This window comes from Haemorhous mexicanus, chromosome 10 (assembly GCF_027477595.1).
Source record: "Haemorhous mexicanus isolate bHaeMex1 chromosome 10, bHaeMex1.pri, whole genome shotgun sequence".
Lineage (NCBI taxonomy): Eukaryota > Metazoa > Chordata > Aves > Passeriformes > Fringillidae > Haemorhous > Haemorhous mexicanus.
The window spans coordinates 14594600-14613559 of record NC_082350.1 but is presented as its reverse complement, the minus strand read 5'-3'; the positions used below and the strand labels follow the sequence as shown (position 1 = coordinate 14613559).

The 18960-nt window shown below is 39.1% G+C and overlaps 2 protein-coding genes across 7 annotated transcripts in view; both read right to left on the bottom strand.

The window, feature by feature from the left end:
* Window positions 1-1570: 1570 nt before the first annotated feature.
* GP5 (glycoprotein V platelet) lies at window positions 1571-7828 on the bottom strand. The gene is made up of 2 exons (XM_059855455.1): window positions 7270-7828; window positions 1571-4250 (listed from the first exon to the last, which is right to left on the bottom strand). Exon 2 carries the CDS (start codon window positions 4222-4224, stop codon window positions 2302-2304), a length of 1923 nt encoding a protein of 640 aa, XP_059711438.1. The 5' UTR covers window positions 4225-4250; window positions 7270-7828; the 3' UTR covers window positions 1571-2301.
* A 154-nt stretch (window positions 7829-7982) lies between these two features.
* The window catches only part of ATP13A3 (ATPase 13A3), a 55103-nt gene continuing 44125 nt past the window's right edge, over window positions 7983-18960 (bottom strand). For 5 of the 6 annotated variants that reach the window (XM_059855449.1, XM_059855450.1, XM_059855451.1 and 2 more), the window contains exons 30-34: window positions 18595-18782; window positions 18050-18138; window positions 17773-17853; window positions 13996-14085; window positions 7983-12552 (exon numbers count right to left, since the gene is read on the bottom strand). In XM_059855449.1, the coding sequence (XP_059711432.1) occupies window positions 12355-12552; window positions 13996-14085; window positions 17773-17853; window positions 18050-18138; window positions 18595-18782 (646 nt within the window). In that variant the 3' untranslated portion in view covers window positions 7983-12354. The remainder of the gene's footprint in view (window positions 12553-13995; window positions 14086-17772; window positions 17854-18049; window positions 18139-18594; window positions 18783-18960) is intronic. The other variant, XM_059855454.1, reaches the window with a different exon arrangement.

Genomic DNA, 18960 nt, shown 5'->3' with positions numbered 1-18960 from the left:
TGAAGAGGAATCATCCTGGGAAGAGGAATCATCCTGTCCTAGCACTTGACTGTACACAGCTCTGTGCCAGAGCCCCCACGTGCCAGATCCGGAGCTCAGGGACTGCAGCAGGAGCCAAGGAGCAGCGTGGGGGCCCAGCTGTTTGCTCTGCAGGGCCAGGGCAGCCAGAGGAGGGCTCAGAAAGGCGGCAGCTGGTGCTGCCCTGCTGCCCTCAGGTTGGACAGCAAGGTGTCTTACCCATACCATGGGCAAACAGGTGCTTTTCCTCAGAAATCAGACACTGTGCATGCAGGAGCACACTTCCTTCACTGAGGCAACGATCCCCAGCCTGGTTTGTAGAAGTCAAAGCCAGTTTCCTCACTAGTCCTGATTATCCTGACCTGCCTGCTGCGAGCAGCTGCCTGCGTGGCACTGTGCGACAGCACTGGGGCTAGCACAGCACTGAGTGGTTATTACAGCTGTCCAACCAAGAACCTAAATTTGCAACAACTCTCTCTTCTTAAATACTACATCCAACCACCCAGAACCACCACTGAGAAAGCTCACTGTTGGTTTTGTGCTTCTCTCAATTATAGTGCAGTAAATATTCTGGAGCATGTTTATGATTCCAGTCACAGCTTGCTTTGCACCACTTGCAGTGACTTGCATTTCTGCTTCTTTAGAGATAGCTCTAACTCCCATTTAGCCAGGTTTGCTAAATTTTGTTAAATCTCACCAGCAAGACAATGATTATTTAACACTATAGAAGCACATTCTCTCTTTTCAAAGAGGAATTTAGGCTCAGCAGGAGAGCACCCTGAAAAAAAGAAGTCACAGTTTATTCTCACTGCCTAGAGTAACACACAGCAGGGAACCAACTATAACCAACCTGTAGGAAATGCGAGTTTTCTTCACCTCAAGTCTGTTATGCATTTAAAGGCCATCCAGGAAAGTCCCTCATAGTGAGAAAGTCACTAAGGTTACAAAATGACTCCTAGAGTAGAGGCTCTCTGGCCCAAGAAGCCAGGGATTCACACCCAGAGGTTTTTAAGCACATCAGAGCTTTTAAGAGCAAACTAAGTCCCATAATGTGGATAAAAGATGATAGTTAAATCCAAGAGCTACTAAAGCACAGGCAGTCTGACAGCCACCAGTCTACCCATGAACTAAAATATTCATACAATTCAAAATATTCATAAAATGTTAGTATAAAGACCAAAATCCACACTACTGCCTAGTAGTTGCCTTTGCACATCAACACTTGAAAGGACTGGAGGTCAGGGAATAGCAGGATGTAATAAGGTAAAAAATAGTGAGACTGAAAATGTCTTCTGATAAGGTTGTGTATGTTCCCCAGCCTACTTCAAAATGGAGGTGACACTTTGTGGCCCTCAGTTCAGGCAGACTCCCTGCCCCTCAGCTGCATGCTGCTGTTTTGCTAGCCAAGCCCTGGAGAGACCATTCTTTTCTCTCCCAGCTCAGTCAAGATCAGCTCTCAAACCAGTTCCTCCCAGTGGAGCCCCTCCTCAGTCCTGGGCATCTGCCTGGTACTCTGGTTTCAAGATTCCCTGCATCATGCAGCCAGGAACACCTTGTTTTTTCAGACCACTGGCCAAAGTTTAAGGATGAAAGTGTTTACTTAAAATTCAGAATTGTAGGAACTTTACAAATTTTCCAGAAAACCTCCAATCAAACAATAAAATACATCAAGATCTTCCTCTGCTGTTAGCTTTAATTGGTATCCCTTCCTTGTGCCACATCCTGGAAAGGGACTGAGGACAGAAAGCAGAAGTTAAGACACTTGCACCACACCATTCTGCACACATCCCCATTGTTTAAAGGTCCTTCCCAGCATCTCCTCCCCAAACCACCATTTTTTTTCTCAGTAAGGAGACAAAAGATTGCAGGCAGCAGAGGAAATAATATTATTGAAGTTCTTTGGGCGATCTCTAAAGCACAGAGAGTTCCTCCATTGATGGCACTCCATCTGAGCAGTGAACACTCAGCAGGCAGCAGCCTCTGGCAGAGGACAGGGCAGCACTCCAAGGCAGGAAACCCACAGCACACATGTAGAGGTGACCACAGTACTTCCATCTTGCACTCTGGGCTCATGCACTAAGTGCTGTAGCAATTTACAGTGATTACACACACTCTTGGCAAATGATGCAAGGTGCATAAAACTCATTTCCATTATGTTATAAAGACAAGGTCCTTATGGTCTTTGCTATGAAGACCTGTAATCCACATCAGAGTATTAACTGCTCAAATGTTCAAAAAAGCATCCAAAGCAATACTTCCAGTTCTTTCTTGGGCTAGATTTCTCTATCTTCTTAATATTCTTCTCAGAACAACAGGCTGAGCAGGAATATTTCTGGAGAGCAAGAGTTGCCTGGTGTTACCCATCACATATAGACTGAGCACAATGACTACAGTCTGGAGTGTTAAAATCAAACAGTGAACACACAAGAATAGCTGGCAATAAGTAAAATTAAAATAGGGTTTAGCACTGCTGTGGGCTGGAAACTCATTCCACCAGACAAGAGTAGTTAAATCTGTCCCTCTAACACTGCTGGTTCGTGCTATGATGCTGGGAGAAGTTTGGACTGGAACATCTGAGAAATGTAGCCCAGGTTGTCCAACATCTTCAACATGAGAGGAGGTAAAACCTGGAGTTGCAGGAGGAATTGACATAGGTGTGCTGGTGATTTCCATGTCAGACAGCACTGTTACAGCAGTCTCCTGAGATGGTGTGAAGTGCTCTGTCACAGGAGATGTCAAAGTTTGGGAATAAGTTGAGCTGCATATCTGATAGGTCATAGCTGTGGTTGGCAGGCACTCTGGGTCATCGATGCTTAGAGACACAAGAGAAATATTCTGCAGTGCCATTGGGCTGTGGCACATCAGAGATGGCACATTTTTAACTATTGCTGTGCTCTTTTGGAGCCATTCTCGAAAACCAAGAATTTGGCAATCACATTTCCAAGGGTTGTCGTCAAGGACAACTTCTTCCAGCTCAGGTAAAGCAGTAAAAAAGTCTGCAGGAAGAGACTGCAGGTTAGTACTATTCAGGTAAACTTTCTGGAGGTGCTTGAGATTATGAAAGAGGTTTCTAGGAAGAACCTCAAGCCTTGTATCAAAGAGGGAAATGTTCTGCAGTTTCTGAAGGCTCAGAAAGACTCCCTCTGGCAAACTGGAAATATTACTTGTATGGAGAGAAAGGCCCCGCAGTTCATTCAGGCCACTGAATACATTCCTAGGAAGAACCGTAAGCTCTGGGTTAAAACTCAGCACAAGAAGCTCTAAATTTGTCAAGTTACTGAACACAAAATCTGGTATTGTTGAGAGCTTTGTGTGATACAGCCATAGGCTACCAAGATGCCTCATCTCTCCAAACAGTACTTCTGGAAGAGACTTCAGTGGGTTCCTGTACAAGGTCAGTTTAGACAGGTCATGCAAGTGCAAAAAAAGCCCAGAAGGCAAAACCTGAAGCCTGTTTCTGGAGAGTGTCAGCGTTCTTAGTTTACGAAGACAATGAAATGCGTCAGGGGCAATGGAATGGATATTATTGGAATGCAGGAAAAGCTCCTGCAGCTCCTTTAGGCTATCAAACACACCAGACTCTATTGAAGACAGCCTATTAATATACAGCATCAGCCTCTCGAGCCTGGCTAATGCACTAAATATATTTCTAGGCAGTGCTGCTAAGTAATTTCTTGACAAGTTCAGTATTCTGAGTTTGGCAAGTTTCTTCATCATGCCACTGGGAATTGCTGTTAGGTGGTTTTTGTTCAAGTAAAGCTCCTGCAAACTAGCCAGTTTATCAAACAGATTTTCCTCAATAGATTTCAACCTGTTACTTTCAAGGATCAATTGCTGAAGCTGTACCATGTCATCAAATACTTCTGGGGGAAGTTCAACCAGCTTATTATCTAGCAGTTTGAGGACTTTTAGCCTTCCCAAGCCTTTAAAAGCTGTTGGTGAAACCAGAGCGATGTTGTTTGAAGACAGGATGAGATGCTGCAGTTCCGCCATCCTAGCAAAAACATCCTGCAAGTACGATATGTTAGCGTTTGTTATGTGAATTTCTGTCATGTTGCAAGGCAGATTTAACAATTCCAGGTCTTTTATGTGGGGGCCAGAGCAATAAATTGCATTTTTTGAAGAGCAGTCACACTTCTCAGGACAAATGGATGCATCCAACTGGAAGAAAAGCTTGATCATCACTGACAAACGAAACACCAACATCCTTGTTGAAGTGCCAGAAACATTAGCTGTTACAAGAGATAAGAGAGAATCAGGATTTCATAATAGGCAACTTAGCAGCTCACAAAGATGTGTGATTATATCATAAACCTGCAAATGTCTGCAAAATTTCCCTTGCCTTGAAAGCAAACTTCAAAATCTCTTTTATTGTTGACTGCCAATATTTCTGAAGTGCTCAGCTTACACTGAGAAGTACAGATAAATTAACTTTTGTAAATCAAGTATTCCTTGTTTGTATTTGTACCAATTAACTTTAATAAAAGCATACAAAAATCATGATGAAACACTTAAGTAGTCAAAAGACATATTTATTTGAACAGAAAAGCATTACAGAATCACAGAAGGGTTTGGGTTGAAAGGATCATCTTTTTCCATCTGACAGGGACATCTTCCACTAGACAAGGTTTAGTATTTTATACTAAATGACATGTCAAAAATATTTTCAAAAATTATCAAAGGTCCTGCACTCACTGTGTTTTTCACTGTAAGTTATCTGAGGTTTAAAAATAAAGTTTAGCCTGCAAAAATAGACAATGGAGGTAAAAAGGTTGTCCTGTACTTTAAGTGGTGAAAAGCAAAACAGCAGTGTCCAGTTAAATCCTGTCTCAGCATTTTCAAGTGATGGCTTCTTGGAACAGCCCAGGAACACACAAGAAGAAACAGGCTATTTCTGACACAGCCTGAAATAACACAGAAGACCCCATACAGCACAAGACAGTAGTGAGCCTCTGATAACCACCAAGCCTCATTTCAACAGCTTGACACAATACCAAGCTATCAGCAGTGGTATTAGAAGTACAGTAAAATGAGAGGAAAGAAGTGCACGAAATTAGATGGGAAGTTGTAGCAATAAAGGTACATCTGCATGAAACACGCCACAGAGTTGGAAAGTTGCATACATTTCCAAACAAACAGGAAAGCAATCATTGTAGGTATAAATGATAATATTTAAAAGAGCAAGTCAAACAGAAACCCACAGTCTAGAAATACCTCCTCAATGAAATCAACAAGTCCAAGCGTATCAGAAACCAGGATGTCAAGCACTGGCTGAGCAGCAGAATAAGCAGCAGCTGGGAGCAGTGGAATGCTACAAAATTTCCACAGATGTAATTGGGATAGCTGTCACGTCAGTCCTCTGCACCAGGAACATGGAGGGAGAGGAAGGCTCCATCCCCACATACTCTTTTCAGGGGCAATCCCACAGACAGACTGCTGGGTTCAACCCCCTTCACTGAAAGAGAAATCAGGAAGGACAGCAGAGCTTCTCAGGCACCTGAACTGCTGACAAGAACATACCACAATGGACCCAAAACAGCTGCATGTCCAAACCAGCTACTGCATTTAAAAATAAGCCAGAAGAGCAAAAGGGAGTGCTTTAAAAAAAAATTAAGTTTTATTCAGCTTCAGAGTACTGAAGTCTGGTAAAATGTCTAACTCTCCCTCAGGAAGGGAAGGATATGGTATTTAGGGCTATCAACAACCGGCAACATGGTGCCACAAAACAAGGTCTCAGTGGGCTTTTCACAACTTATTGAATGAGACATAGGCATCACCAAAAAATAGCACGAGATTCCACTCTTCTAAAGGTCTTTCACATGTCAAACAAGAATCTTTCAGAGAATCTCACCCTCCTAGTAATCCTCCCTAGCCCAAAACTGTCATAAGCCACTGATGCTTTTACCTCAATGAATTTGTAACTCAGCCTGTCCCTGATCCTACATATCCCCACGAGCAGAACCCTTCATCCAGAAACACATTAAGAAATTTCTGTTTCAAGCCCTGACTTGAATCAAATGGATGGAAAAACCCCCAATTTTTTATGCTAGAAACTGCAAATGCAGGTCCCTTGGAAGGTATGACTACAGATCACTCTGTAGAATCAGAAACAGACTAACACTAGACTGTAGGTTCGTGATGACTGTTTTCCTGGTCTTACAGCAAAAGATAAGAGAGTATACAAGAAGACAAGCAGATGCTCAGAAATGCTAGAAAGCACTAGTTTTGACAAACAGCAAAATGGTTTAAATGGTTTAAATTCTTTGCAAGATATGAAGGCTATAAGTGCTGCCATAAGAACTGGAAAAGCCTATGGATCTCAAACATCTAGAGCTGCTAACTGTATTCAAAAAAAAAAAACATTTGAAGATTTTAACAGTACAGAATACAGTAATACCCACAATAAAGATAATGATACATTCCCATGCCTTAAAATTCTCTCAAACCCTCACATGAGACACCTGGCATTCCAGAAAAGGCACCAGCCTGGCTGGTCATTTACCAAGGTCTGGCCTACAGCCTCTTTCCCTTTCAGCCCCCCTTCCCCCCCCGCCCCCAAAATATTTCTCAAGACTACAAAAGGATGCCAGAGGCAATACATTAATACTGTTACTCTATCAGAAGTCTCAAATCAGTTTTGAACTTACAGAACACTGAGCACATATATTGATTACAGTGGTGCTTACCTCTTTTACTGTCTTGCAAGTTCCTAAACTCATACAAGCATGACAAAGAAATTTTGAGCTGTACCTTAGAAACTTATCTGCTTTTTAAAGGAACTTACTAGGAACAGAGCAGGCAATCAGGCTTCACCATGACACTGCACTTTAAATGGGAAGTAAAACAGCAAAAGGCATCCTCTAGATAACACTTTCACCCGTATTTGCCCAGTTACTGAGCCAGGCCAAAGGACAAACAATATTTGAAGCTTCAGAGCAGATTTTTGCTTATAATTGTTCAAGCAACCAACTTCCACAGGTTGTAAGCAACTCCAAAAGTAGGGCTTGAAGCCACTCACATAACAGGAGAAAGTTTTAAGTCACACACCCAACAGCAGAAAACCCACTTGTAGCTTCTTTGGCAGTGACATGGGAGTGAGTATTGGCTTCAGCCAACCCAAAGCAAATCTGAGTGAAGTCAGAAATCTACATTTCAATGTGAGATGGGATCAGAAATTTCAGATTTGTCACCAGTCTGCTAAATTAGGTTTTGAAGGAGTGAACACATCCACTTTAAACCAAGTGCTCCTACCTTCACAAAGCTGCTCTGACTTTTAATTTCTTGCAGGACTGGAGTCAAAGCAATTTCAGTAAGGAATGAAGGGACTTTTTACTTAATGCTTTGGCTAAGCATTCCAAAGTTGACACATTTAGTTTCTGTGTTTCCTCCAAGTCTTCCGGAGTGGCAGGCCAACAAAACCTAAAACCTGTAAGATTCTGAGAGAGAAAAGCTAAGTTGTAAAAATAGAAGCTTGAAATTGAAAGATTATGTTTTTGTTATTAAGTAAAAAAGGTATTTTAAGTATCTTGTCTTCAAGTTTAAAACAATGGGCTCTGCCAATGACTGTTTCAATGGAAGGTGAGCCACAGGACAGAAGAGATGTCTTCATTTCCACATGATTTTTCTGAATATGACTGTGACAATGGTGACAGCTCAGATCGTGCCTCCCACATGTCCAAACAGAAGGAACATCTGAATAACCAGAGGTGGAAACAAGCTCCTATCACATGTAAAAGGCTTTAGAATGGCTCTCCCAATCCACCAGGAAAAGCTGCAGTCAGTGTGATTCCCCTCCAGAACACTAACACAGCAGGCACCCCTCCCACCCCCATCTGCAGAAATACGGAGGCACTGAACAACATATCCATGACATCAGAGGGAGTAAGCCTGTGTTCTTATACAAGCTTTGCATCTAATTCTATAAAGAAAAATTAAAACAATTTCATGAAAACTAATGAGAAGAGTTAAAATATCCATTCATTTTAATTTTATTTTCAAAGAGCTTCAGTCACAAAAATGATTTACAAGTCTATTTACAATTCTATTGTACAGTTATTTATGTATGCCTCTTGACAACGGTACCATTCTAGAGCAGCAATACATATTTTAAATACAAAGATGTAGTATCATTTCAGATTTAAAAATAAAAGGAAGCTGAGCTTCTAGAGAGTGCTGTAATGATGAATGTTTTAATCTGTGTTAGGCTCGAGGAATTAATGACAAACTAAGTAGTTTCTGGTTCACATAATTATTAAACAAGCTGCAGTTTGTTGAAAATAGTTTTAAAAACCTGAAGCTTTACTGTATATAAAATCAACATATTCAAGACTCTAAAAATTGTCAAAAAACCCACAGCTTTCCCTTAGACATACAAAACCCTAAGTTTACAATTCAGAATTTCATGGGAGAAATCCTACAGGACTTGAGCTCTCTCATTTTGTGATGACCAACATAAGCATTAAAAATTTGCAGCATAAAAAGGACTCCACATCTGCTTAGTATTATACTGCATATACACATATACAGTACAGGATTATTTACCCAATTTGGGATGACTGTTCAGCACAACCTTCATGAAGAAAGAAAAAAATAAATAGAATTAAAAAACCAACAACTTTTTAAAAAGTGCAACAGTAAGAGTTTCCAATTTAAAGTTAAGATGAATATGGACAGTCAGTTCTGTGGGTTTTTTCAGCCGCTTCTATTCAAGCATTATTTGCAGCATTTTCTTTTTACAGTAGATTTAGTTCTATAGTACATGAAACTAGAGTTCCTGCTAATTGAATCTGAAGGGAAAGGAAGGAAAAAAACTTTAAAAATAACCCTGAGGGATATACAATTTCATGATCTTGTAATTTATTTCTAAAAAGTAACATTTATTATTTAGCAACTGCTTTTCTGGATAGACCAGTCCTTTAAGTATGTGCATAAATAATATTTAAAAATCAGTAATATTTACAAATCCTAATACATCAAAATAAAATACGTACAGATTGAAGTCTGCGTACACAAATAATTTAATAATAAATCAAACTCCTCACATAAGGCCAAAATATACAGCAGGAAGAAAATGTCTACCCAGTATCTAGTGGAGCTCACTAACTTGGTCTGTTCACCCAAATTTAGATTTCCAAGATGAACACTGAAAGAGATTTTTTTTCACTACAAAATGAATTTCATCTTAGTTCAAAACAGAAACTGAATACACTAGTGCAGATCTAGTTTGCTGCATTTCTGAAAACCAGAGAAACTTAACTGCTCAAAATGAGAAAAATTATAGGTGGTCAAATTCAGCTCTTGGGCAGGAAGGCATAAATCCCAATAATTGCAGAAAATGCAAAAGCTTATTTTGTGGCTGAACTTGCAATAACAAGATGGATTCTCAGAAAAGCTGATTTATTATTCTTGACTAAGCATCAGAGCTCAAGCATGCAACCTCAGGAACATTTACCAACCCTGAACACAGACCTGGAGGAAACAAGCTCCCATTTGCAAAACATTCAAGTTTACTACGCTCCTGAGCCATTAGTCACTCAGTTAAGTGGAGACACTTGGCAATTTCTGTTTTAGTAAGAGTTCCCCAAAATGTTCTCTGAAGACAAGCCCACCTTAATGAGCTGTTTTCCTCCTCACTTTCTAGGTAAGTCTAATAAACTAGAATAAGATTGAAAAACTAGCTTCAGAAACCAAACAAGCCGAGAGAAATTATCAGTCTAGGAAAGTATTAAGCAAAAGCATATAAAAGGGAAAGACACAAATATTTCCTTTCAGTCCTCATGAAACAGCAAATCTAAAATGGTCAATGAAATGGAAAGCAGAAGCTTATGCGTTTAAGGATAAGTCACAGCTCCAGGTCCAAGATGCATAGCTTCACAATATTTTTCAACTAAAATATTATTTTTGTTTAGATTTGAATACTACTTACGCAGCTAAGAATTATTCTTCATCGGTTATTCCATGCTACAAAGATTTTGTAAAATCAACATCGGCAGAAATTAGCCAACTGACTCAGGTTCATGACTAATTAATGTATCCAATGTTTGCAGACCCTTTAAAAGCCACCAATGTTGTTCATGTTTATGACCTTATGAAGCCAGGATAATAAGAACATTGCTCTGTTGAATGAATGTTAAGAAAACCACTTCCCCCTTTCCCCCTGCTCCACTCCTCAAAAACAAACAACAACAACAACAGAAATCAGGAAAAGAGTTGACAGCTGGACTGGAAGATAGTACACCCATATGCATACTATTTAGGAGGAGCAGTAACTTCAACAACCAAGTTCTAGGAAAAGGTCTTCCAAACCATTTAGCACCACTTTTGAATTCCCTGTTGGCACAGTATATTCAACACTGCAGAAACCACAACATGATTGACATTAACATGGTTAATTGTTGATGATTTTGAAGGTCTTTTCCAACCTTACTGATTCTATGAGCAGCAGGGCACACTGTCCATCCTGTCTTACAGAACAGCACAAGGGAATTAGGCCTGATCTAAAAAATTCTGCTTATTAAAACAAGGCTGGAATGGAATTGTCTCCACAGGAATTTAAAAGAAGAAAACAAAACAAGACGACACAGGGAAAAAAGGAAAAAAAAAAAAAGGAAAGGAAAAAAACAGGAAAAAAAAAGAAAGAAAAAATCCCTAACATCAAAACCTCCAATTCCACCATCAGAATATACACACTTCAAAACAATCCCAGCCAGCCAGTGCATCTGGGGCCCTCATTCCACAACTACTCTAAAGGATCCCACTTCCTTCTCTAAAGGATCTCTACAGAATCATGACTTCTTCAGATCCCAGATCTCCTCCCAAAGCTTGGAGGTGTCTGGACCAGTTAGTTGCCCCTGGTCAAAAACAGACTGATCAAGACTCAATATTTATCATCTTCCCAAAGACACTAAGGAAGACTTTTCCAAACATTTACAAAGTTGACAATGGTTTTGAGATAAGTAATTTGTAGTTAAAAAAAAAAAAACAAACCAACAAAAAAGTTTTAAGCCTTGCAAGTCAAAGTGCTGTCTGCCTCTACTTCTCTGTAGACCTATTTTTCTAGTGGTCTTGTGTTCTGATACTGCCTCATGGCAAAATGATGTATGGCTACCCCTAGTGCTGAAGCAGCATTAGTGGTGATACAAGCTTTTATTTTTTTCATTTTTTTAAAATAAATAAAATCTGCATAAGCCTTACAGTTCTGCAGCAAGACAGACTGTAGCTCAATTTTCTCTTAATTTTGTTTTGTGCAGCTACATGTAGCACTTAAGACACAGGCAGACTCTCTGAAATGCCTGTGCTCTTCACGGGCACAAACCCCACACGTGGGCATGTGACAATACCTCTCTCCCACTCCCATATCCCTTGCAGCAGTAACTCTGGCCTTACTACTTCAAGGTATACAGGAAAATTACTATTAGATGTACAAATAAAACATGGTCCACAAAGGGATAATCCAACCCTTCTGCTGGAAAAAGCAAGGTCTATGGAGAAATGCATAGCTAAATGTAATAAGACATGACACAGAAGAAAGTGTTTAGATTCTCCATCCTTCTTTCTCCAAAAATTCAAGAATGCAGCCAAATGGCTCCTCCCATGGAGGCCACCTAAGCCTTCCCTGTGGTTAGCTAGAAGAGAAGTCAAGAATCCACATGAAAGCAATGTGCTTATTTCTTAAGGATAGAGCATATTGCTTCTACAGCATTCCCAATTCCTGCTGTGGCAGACTAAAGAATTGAACTTAGAACCCAAACATTACACCTGGAAACATTCCTTACTAATAAGGACAAACTTCAGAGGTACACACACAAACTTTAGAACCGTTCTGAGGCACAAAACTTTTCATCAGTCAAATAAAAACCAACTAAACAAACAAAATAACCCCAATCAACCAAAAAAACAGACACAAAAAAACGCCAAATCATGACAAGGTTATTATGCACCTCTAGTACAGGCATGAAACCATCACATCATAGGGTTTACATGAACACATGCCCATATAAGCAAATTAGAACAACTATTAAGATACTCCAGGCAAATAATGTGAACCTGTTTTAACTGCCCTGCAGTTTAAACCTTCAAATGCATCTCATTTAGGAACAATGAAATCTGAAAGAAGGTGGAAGGATACACAATCATTTTTGTTCTGCCTAAGGTAACTTACATTTTTAAAATGTATAGCCATAGGACACCTGGCTCTGAATTTTGTATTCAGAGAGACAAAACAGTTGGAAATATCTGCATTAGAATTTGACATTTAGCACACTGCAGTTTCAAATAAAGCCTTAAAATTACATTCTTCTGAATACTACTAAAGATACATGCCACCAAGATCCACTGCTACGTTACAGTGATGATTTGATATGAACCATTTTCTTGGGACGGTACTTTTGCTTCTGTTGTTGTCCTGGGTTTTGGTGGCCATTCTGGATCAACCAGCAGTTCCTGAGCTAGGTGCATATACTTGGCTTTTGGTGTCTTCTCTCTACAACCAAACAGGGAAGAAAGGAAACAGACTCCACAGCGATCCCCAGCCTCCTGCAGAAGTGAACAAATTTGAAAACTGGATTACCATAACAGTAACAATACAGGAAATTACTACAAGAAAAACTTATTTCACTCTTTAATTTACTATTTCATTATCACATTGGATTGGACCTGTGGTACAGAAACTCTTCTGTTGTGTCATCTCTTCTATACTATGGTAGTAATGACATTCAAAAAACATTAAGAAAAAACAAAGTATTTCACATTGTTGTAACATCTAAGACCACCAACAGTTTTTATGCCTATTTTATAATCATTTCAATAATCACAGATAGAACAGGGAACAATAAATTATTTTACTGTTGGAGAATAAAAGCCTTGTCTAGAAAAAGCAAATTCCTAAAATCCCAAAACACTTTTAAAGTTGTGAATTGTTCAACTGAAGGCAGACAAAAGTAGCAGAATTTAACTTGCTGGCATGTGAAATCTAAATACTGCAGGTATTAATAGACAATAAAAAGGACACAAATTATTAAACTTAAGACTTCCTTCCTATGTTTTCTCTCCCAGTCTTAAAGGTATGTAATTAAATTAGCTGGGGAGGAGAAACAACATTCCTCATTCTTGAGACTGAATCCCTCTCATGTCTCAAGAGAGCACAGTCTGCAGGGCTGACATTTTAATGGCAATATATTCTATAGTTTTCATCATGCTCTAAATGTCTATCAATGGTGAACTGAAGCAAATGTGAGCCTTGAGCACAGTTTCCATTCTTCACTGACCACAAAACAATTTGTTCTACAACAGCCTCAAAAGGACAAATGTAAATCTGAAGTGAATATATTTAATAAAATTTAGTGCTGAAAAATAAACCACTATAATTCTAGCAAGCACAAATGTATAATCAGCCAAAAGTAATAAGCCAACAGGCTTAAAGTAAAGCTGTTTTTTATGGGATTCACATAGATTTCCTTATGTATTAACAGCAGAGGGGCAGACGACACCAAAATTTATGGTCACCTGAAAAACCTTTCAGTGTCCTAAACCATCTGAAGCAGTAATCGTGTATTTTCATTTGCCATCTTGTTTTGTGTCATTTGTACATGCTGAAAATTACTGCTCTCAGAAAGAGACCCAGAGCTCTAAACCAAATTAATTTATGTTAATTGCTTCTAAGCAAATCAAGATGTTCCCAGTCCTAGCGTACTAACTTGTGGCACCAAAAAAATTTGCTAATGTGGAAACTAAAAATGAAGTGAGAAAAGTCTTAAAGCAATGGTTGTTTCACAGTTCTTGCACACACACTAAACTCTTTAAGTGCCAATACAAAAAAAATATAAACACAGAAGCCTTTGCTTTTAACATTCCAATTACAGAAATCTAATTTAAGCAGACTTAAGCTAAAGATAAGGCAACAGACACTTATAGATAAGAGACAAAACCAAATTAATCCACATGCACTCAAATGAGGACAGCAAAATACTCGTCTCCAACCTGAGGCGGCTGGGGTATGGTGAGGCGAGAGTCTCCTTGTTTGTCTCGATTGAACACAACCTTCCAAAGGATCATATCAAGGAGGACATTCTGTGAGACATTACAGTGAGTGGGAAGAGTTAAAGAAACTAATGATCAATTGTTGTTAGTGTGCACATTACAAATAAAACCTGAAACAGTGGGTTAGCCATAACTAATTCAGTGGTAAGCAAAACAGAGAGCTTATGCTACTTTTGTGATAAACATTTCCATTCTTAAAGTGCCCACACAAAATTTAGGAATATGAACATGTACTCTAAAATCAACAGCAACAATGACCAAATCTGCATCCATCTCTATGGGTAAAAAACATAAACACACATGTTTCAATACTCTAAAAACCTGTGAAGCACCACATGAAGACATGAGTGCAGTGAGAGCAGTTTCCCCATAAACCATCTTGGAGCTTTTCTTTTTACACAGTCTATTTTAAACTAGTGACATTCTCAGAAAAGTAGTAGTGGGGTGGCAAAGCTGGGCCACCAGCAGGAATAAAGGAATTTGGTATGTGTAATTCCATGTTTTTAAAAGAGGGCAGAATTTGAATAGTATGTTGAGCACATCTGGTTATCCTCATACAGCTGCATGGGCGGACTCAGGAGCTTTGAGCAAATCTGACAACACAGGTGTGAACCTGTTCTTTCCATAGCCTCGAGCCTCCAACTCTGATCCTTGGACAGATTCCATTTCCAACATCTGACTAACTGCTGCCATTGAAAATGGGGAGCTGATTAGTCAGACTTTTGTAATAGATTTTTTTAATGCTTATGATTTTATAATATACCACAATTTGACAGTGCTTTTATAAAGCATCGGCCAACAAATCTTCAGCTTGTTAGATGTTCATTTTTGAAGCCAGTCTGGTTTAAGCATGTCTATACCAGGCATCAGGGGTGAGAAGAACAGCTGCTAGGATCTGCCTTTGTTGTGCACTATTTTCTATCATAGGGTAGAAAGAATTTGCATGCTTTGTGATCCTAGTCTGGCACCCACATGGAAGGAGCAAAAGCTTTTCAGGGCATTTCAGAAAACAAAAAGAAAACAACCACAGTCAGAAACTATTCCTGTTGTTGAAGCAATGACAAAACTACATATGATCAATAGGGTGACAAAAAAGTGTCACCCTGGCAAGGGTGACTAAGGAAGATCCCATTTCTCACATATCTCATAATTGTGAGATACTTAAAGAGGCATTCCTGAGGGATAGCTCTCAGCAGAACAAACTCTAGGTGAATTACAGGGTACCTTGTTAAAAGATGGAAGGAGCTGCCACCAGTGGCCTCTCCCAGATACTCAGAATGTGACCTGTGGCACAGGTCTGTAGTGAAAAGTGGAGGGAGCAGAAAATCCAGCCAGGCACACAAGGAGAGAAAGACAATGAGGTATACTCATTGTCTCCAATGAGGAGTGAAGGAAAGAAATAGCCTGGGATTTCTACACAACACACTGGACCCAAGGAGCTGGCACCACAAGACACAGCTTTAGAGAGTGTAGAGTAACACTGCTGGAATTGGGCAAATGCAGTTCAAGAGGTGGGCACCAGTTATGGAAGGTGAAGTGTATATTGTAAAACAAGGTTTGGGATTTGAGGATTGCTACACAACAGATCTGTTGGGACACCTGCTGAACAGTAAAACAACTCCTCTGCCATAACAAAGCATTCAACTTACACTTACAAAGTGGGACAAACTTGGTTTAAGACAGAGCCTAACAGTCCACACAATTACTGCTAAGAAGTAGCTACTTCTATTTTATTACCAAAGTACAGGCAACAAGATAAATAGGGCTGTTTAGAAGAAATGTGTCAAATCACCCCTGCAGTTTTGGTAATGAAAGTTAAATGACTGAAGTGTACAAAGATGCTAACTCAAACATCCATAGGAAAAAGACTGGTGTGAGGTTTGAAATACTGGGTGAAAGGACACAGTCTGCAGGTAATTATGGTGCTTAGGTGATGTTTAGTAGAAATTCACAAGTTTTCAGGCTGATGTGACAACCAACAAGGCCCAGAAGTAGAACTTGGTGAACATGTATTTAAACCAATCCATGTATCAGCACGTGTCCTCAAGAGCCACATGCTGATACATGGATTGGCACACTGTACAGACTTCTGTTCTGGAGCCCTTACATATCCAGAACAGAAACAACACCAGATTCTATAAAAGTTACAAGATCACCTGCAAAACAAAGGAATTTTCAAGCAGATGGTAAAAGTATTTCCCTCAGTAATCTTTATCACTGGACTGAAAATTTAATTGGAAAACATATTTCTGTCTAGGAGGTTTGTTTTAATTTTATCAGAAGACCAAAAAAGCCATCATTCTGATGCTTCAGAATAACTGTTTTGTTTCAGAGGTAAAGACAGCAAAATACATAAAATTTGACTTTTCACAAATAAAAGAAAGCTAAAAAAACCCCAAACTACTAAGCATTCACTAATACAAAAAAACAAAATAATTCAAAGCCATAAAGAAAAATCATCAGAGGAAGAGCTAGAGTACATACAGGACAATGTAAGAAAGGCACAGGAGCTTTAATAGTGGATAAACTTGTTAACAACAAGACAAGAGGCCAAGAAAATTAGTAACTACTGACACATTTTGGAAAAGTTGTTGCCTTGTGAAAACACACAACCATGTTCCAATAGGCAGCAACATAAGAGCATATTTTGCAAATTCTATTTGGAAAAACATTCTAAAATCTTGGTAACTTTGATTTAAGTATCTAAAAAACCCCTTTGTTTGAGTTAATTTTTACTAGGTCACTAATAAAGGGAAAAAACATGTCAATTGGACAGAATATTAATGCTGTAGTACTCTTTGAAGACCAAAATTACATGATCCAAGGAAGTATTATGCTGGTTACATTGACAGCAATCCCTCACATTGTAATGGAAATACTGATTAGAAGCTGTAGAAAATGTTACACAGTAAAAAGAGATAATTGTAGTGTGTGCTAGATAATGCTGGAAAACCTTTTCATCTTGCAGGAAAAAAGTGACTCATGATTGCAACCAAAACCCAAACATATTCAGGTTGGAAATCACACGTCAGTTAACAGGGAGAAAAACTAACCACAGGAATAAATAACTGACTGTGAATCCAAACTTCTTCTGGAAGATTTATCTGTCCAACTCTGATCCTTGGAAACAAAAACAAGGCACCTGGATGAAAGGTAGGGCATGTTTCTGCATACATTAACTCTGGAATTATAGCAGAAGAGGTCAACATCCAGAGTGACTGACTTCAGACAAGCTCAGTGATGGCAAAAGCAAATTTGCATGAACATCTCTACTTCTGGACTTTGATCATATCAGACAGACCTGCATTACACAGACCTGCATAATTCTGAACAATAAGCTATGTGTATGATCCAAATGAAGGAAGGGGGGCTCCACCTAAGGATTTTAGATAGTCCTCTTGTATGTTGTTATTCTGAAGTAACACAGAAAATAAAAATGGAGTATTTTAATATGAAATAGTTGAATTATTAAGTTTTTTAACTTCCTCCTGCCCCAATTTTTTAATAAAAAAGATTTTAAAGTTACACTTTAGACACAGAAAGTCCTGACACCTTAAATCTAGCTTACAAGGACATTTGTAGAAATACACACTTAACAAGAAAACAGCAGCCACTCATATTGGCATGCTGTGAAGAGTGATCTAAATAAGGGACAAACATGCACCCTGCAAAAAGAAGCACATAAAAGAGAAGCATTTTTCCATGTGGATTTCTTACCTCTGTCAGCACGGATACAAGTGCATTTAGAATAACAATGATGACAATTCTTAGGCGCCACTCTGGTGGCACACACACAAGCTGTGGAAACAAGTTGCCAGAGGTTAGAAACACACATGAGAAGTAAACACACATCCAAAACAGACTCAGCATCATAAATTCTCCCTTCCCCACCCAGTGATGTGAAGCTAAAGCTCTGCAGGGCTCATGCTTGCCCCAAAGGCAGCCCATCAGTTCCCTGAGGAAGCTGACACACCTGAGATCTGCTGACTCTCACCTCAAGAAATGCGTCAATAGGTTCAACAGGATGCAACATGACGAAAAATATGAAGACATAAAGAACTATAACAGATAAAACAAACAGAACTGTAAAAGAAGAAAAAAATATTTTAATTAGACCATCTCACAATCAAAAGTTTTAGACAGCTTTAATATGTATCACAAGTTCATTACTGCCTGGAAACAACCTCTCTCTTCTCCCCCTAAATCCCCTCCAGGCAAATTGGGGCAATACTAGTTGTGCTGATAGCCATAAAGAGAGAGAAGGCCTGACTCCTTCTCACTGGCTCATTTGGGAAGTTGAAATATACTTAACATGTCTACAAATTAAGCAACAATTATTAACATACATTTCTCCATACAGTTTAGTATTTCCTTATTTCTAGCTGTGATTATGAGAGGATAACTCCATTATGATCTGCTAGCAACACTATTGCTTCTGAAGTGGCACAACAGAATTGTCAACAAGTGCACAGTCACTTGGGAATTTTATTTGGAATATACTAAGTACTAATATGCAGTATATACTATGAAAGGACTTACAATTTTTGTAGCATGGTTGTCTAAAGGGCTTTCCTTTAGAAAAGACAATTGCCACTATGAGGTACTGAAAACTGGATATAAAAAACAAAGTTGTGTTTTCATAATTTTTAATGTAATGTTCATCATGAATAGTCTCGTTCCCATGGTGTGCAGAGCTGGTGTTCTGGGCATCCAACACATTACATGCACTACAACACAAAAACATTGAACAGAGTTATGGAGAAGAGGCAAATAGGGCCACTTATTTACAAAAATAATGACAGAACAAATTGCTACAGTAGTAAAAAAGCCTAAACTTGAGAACATATTACAGGTAGTAAGAAATAACTCAAAACTGTGGCAGGGAGGTGGCAATTTTTGTGAATT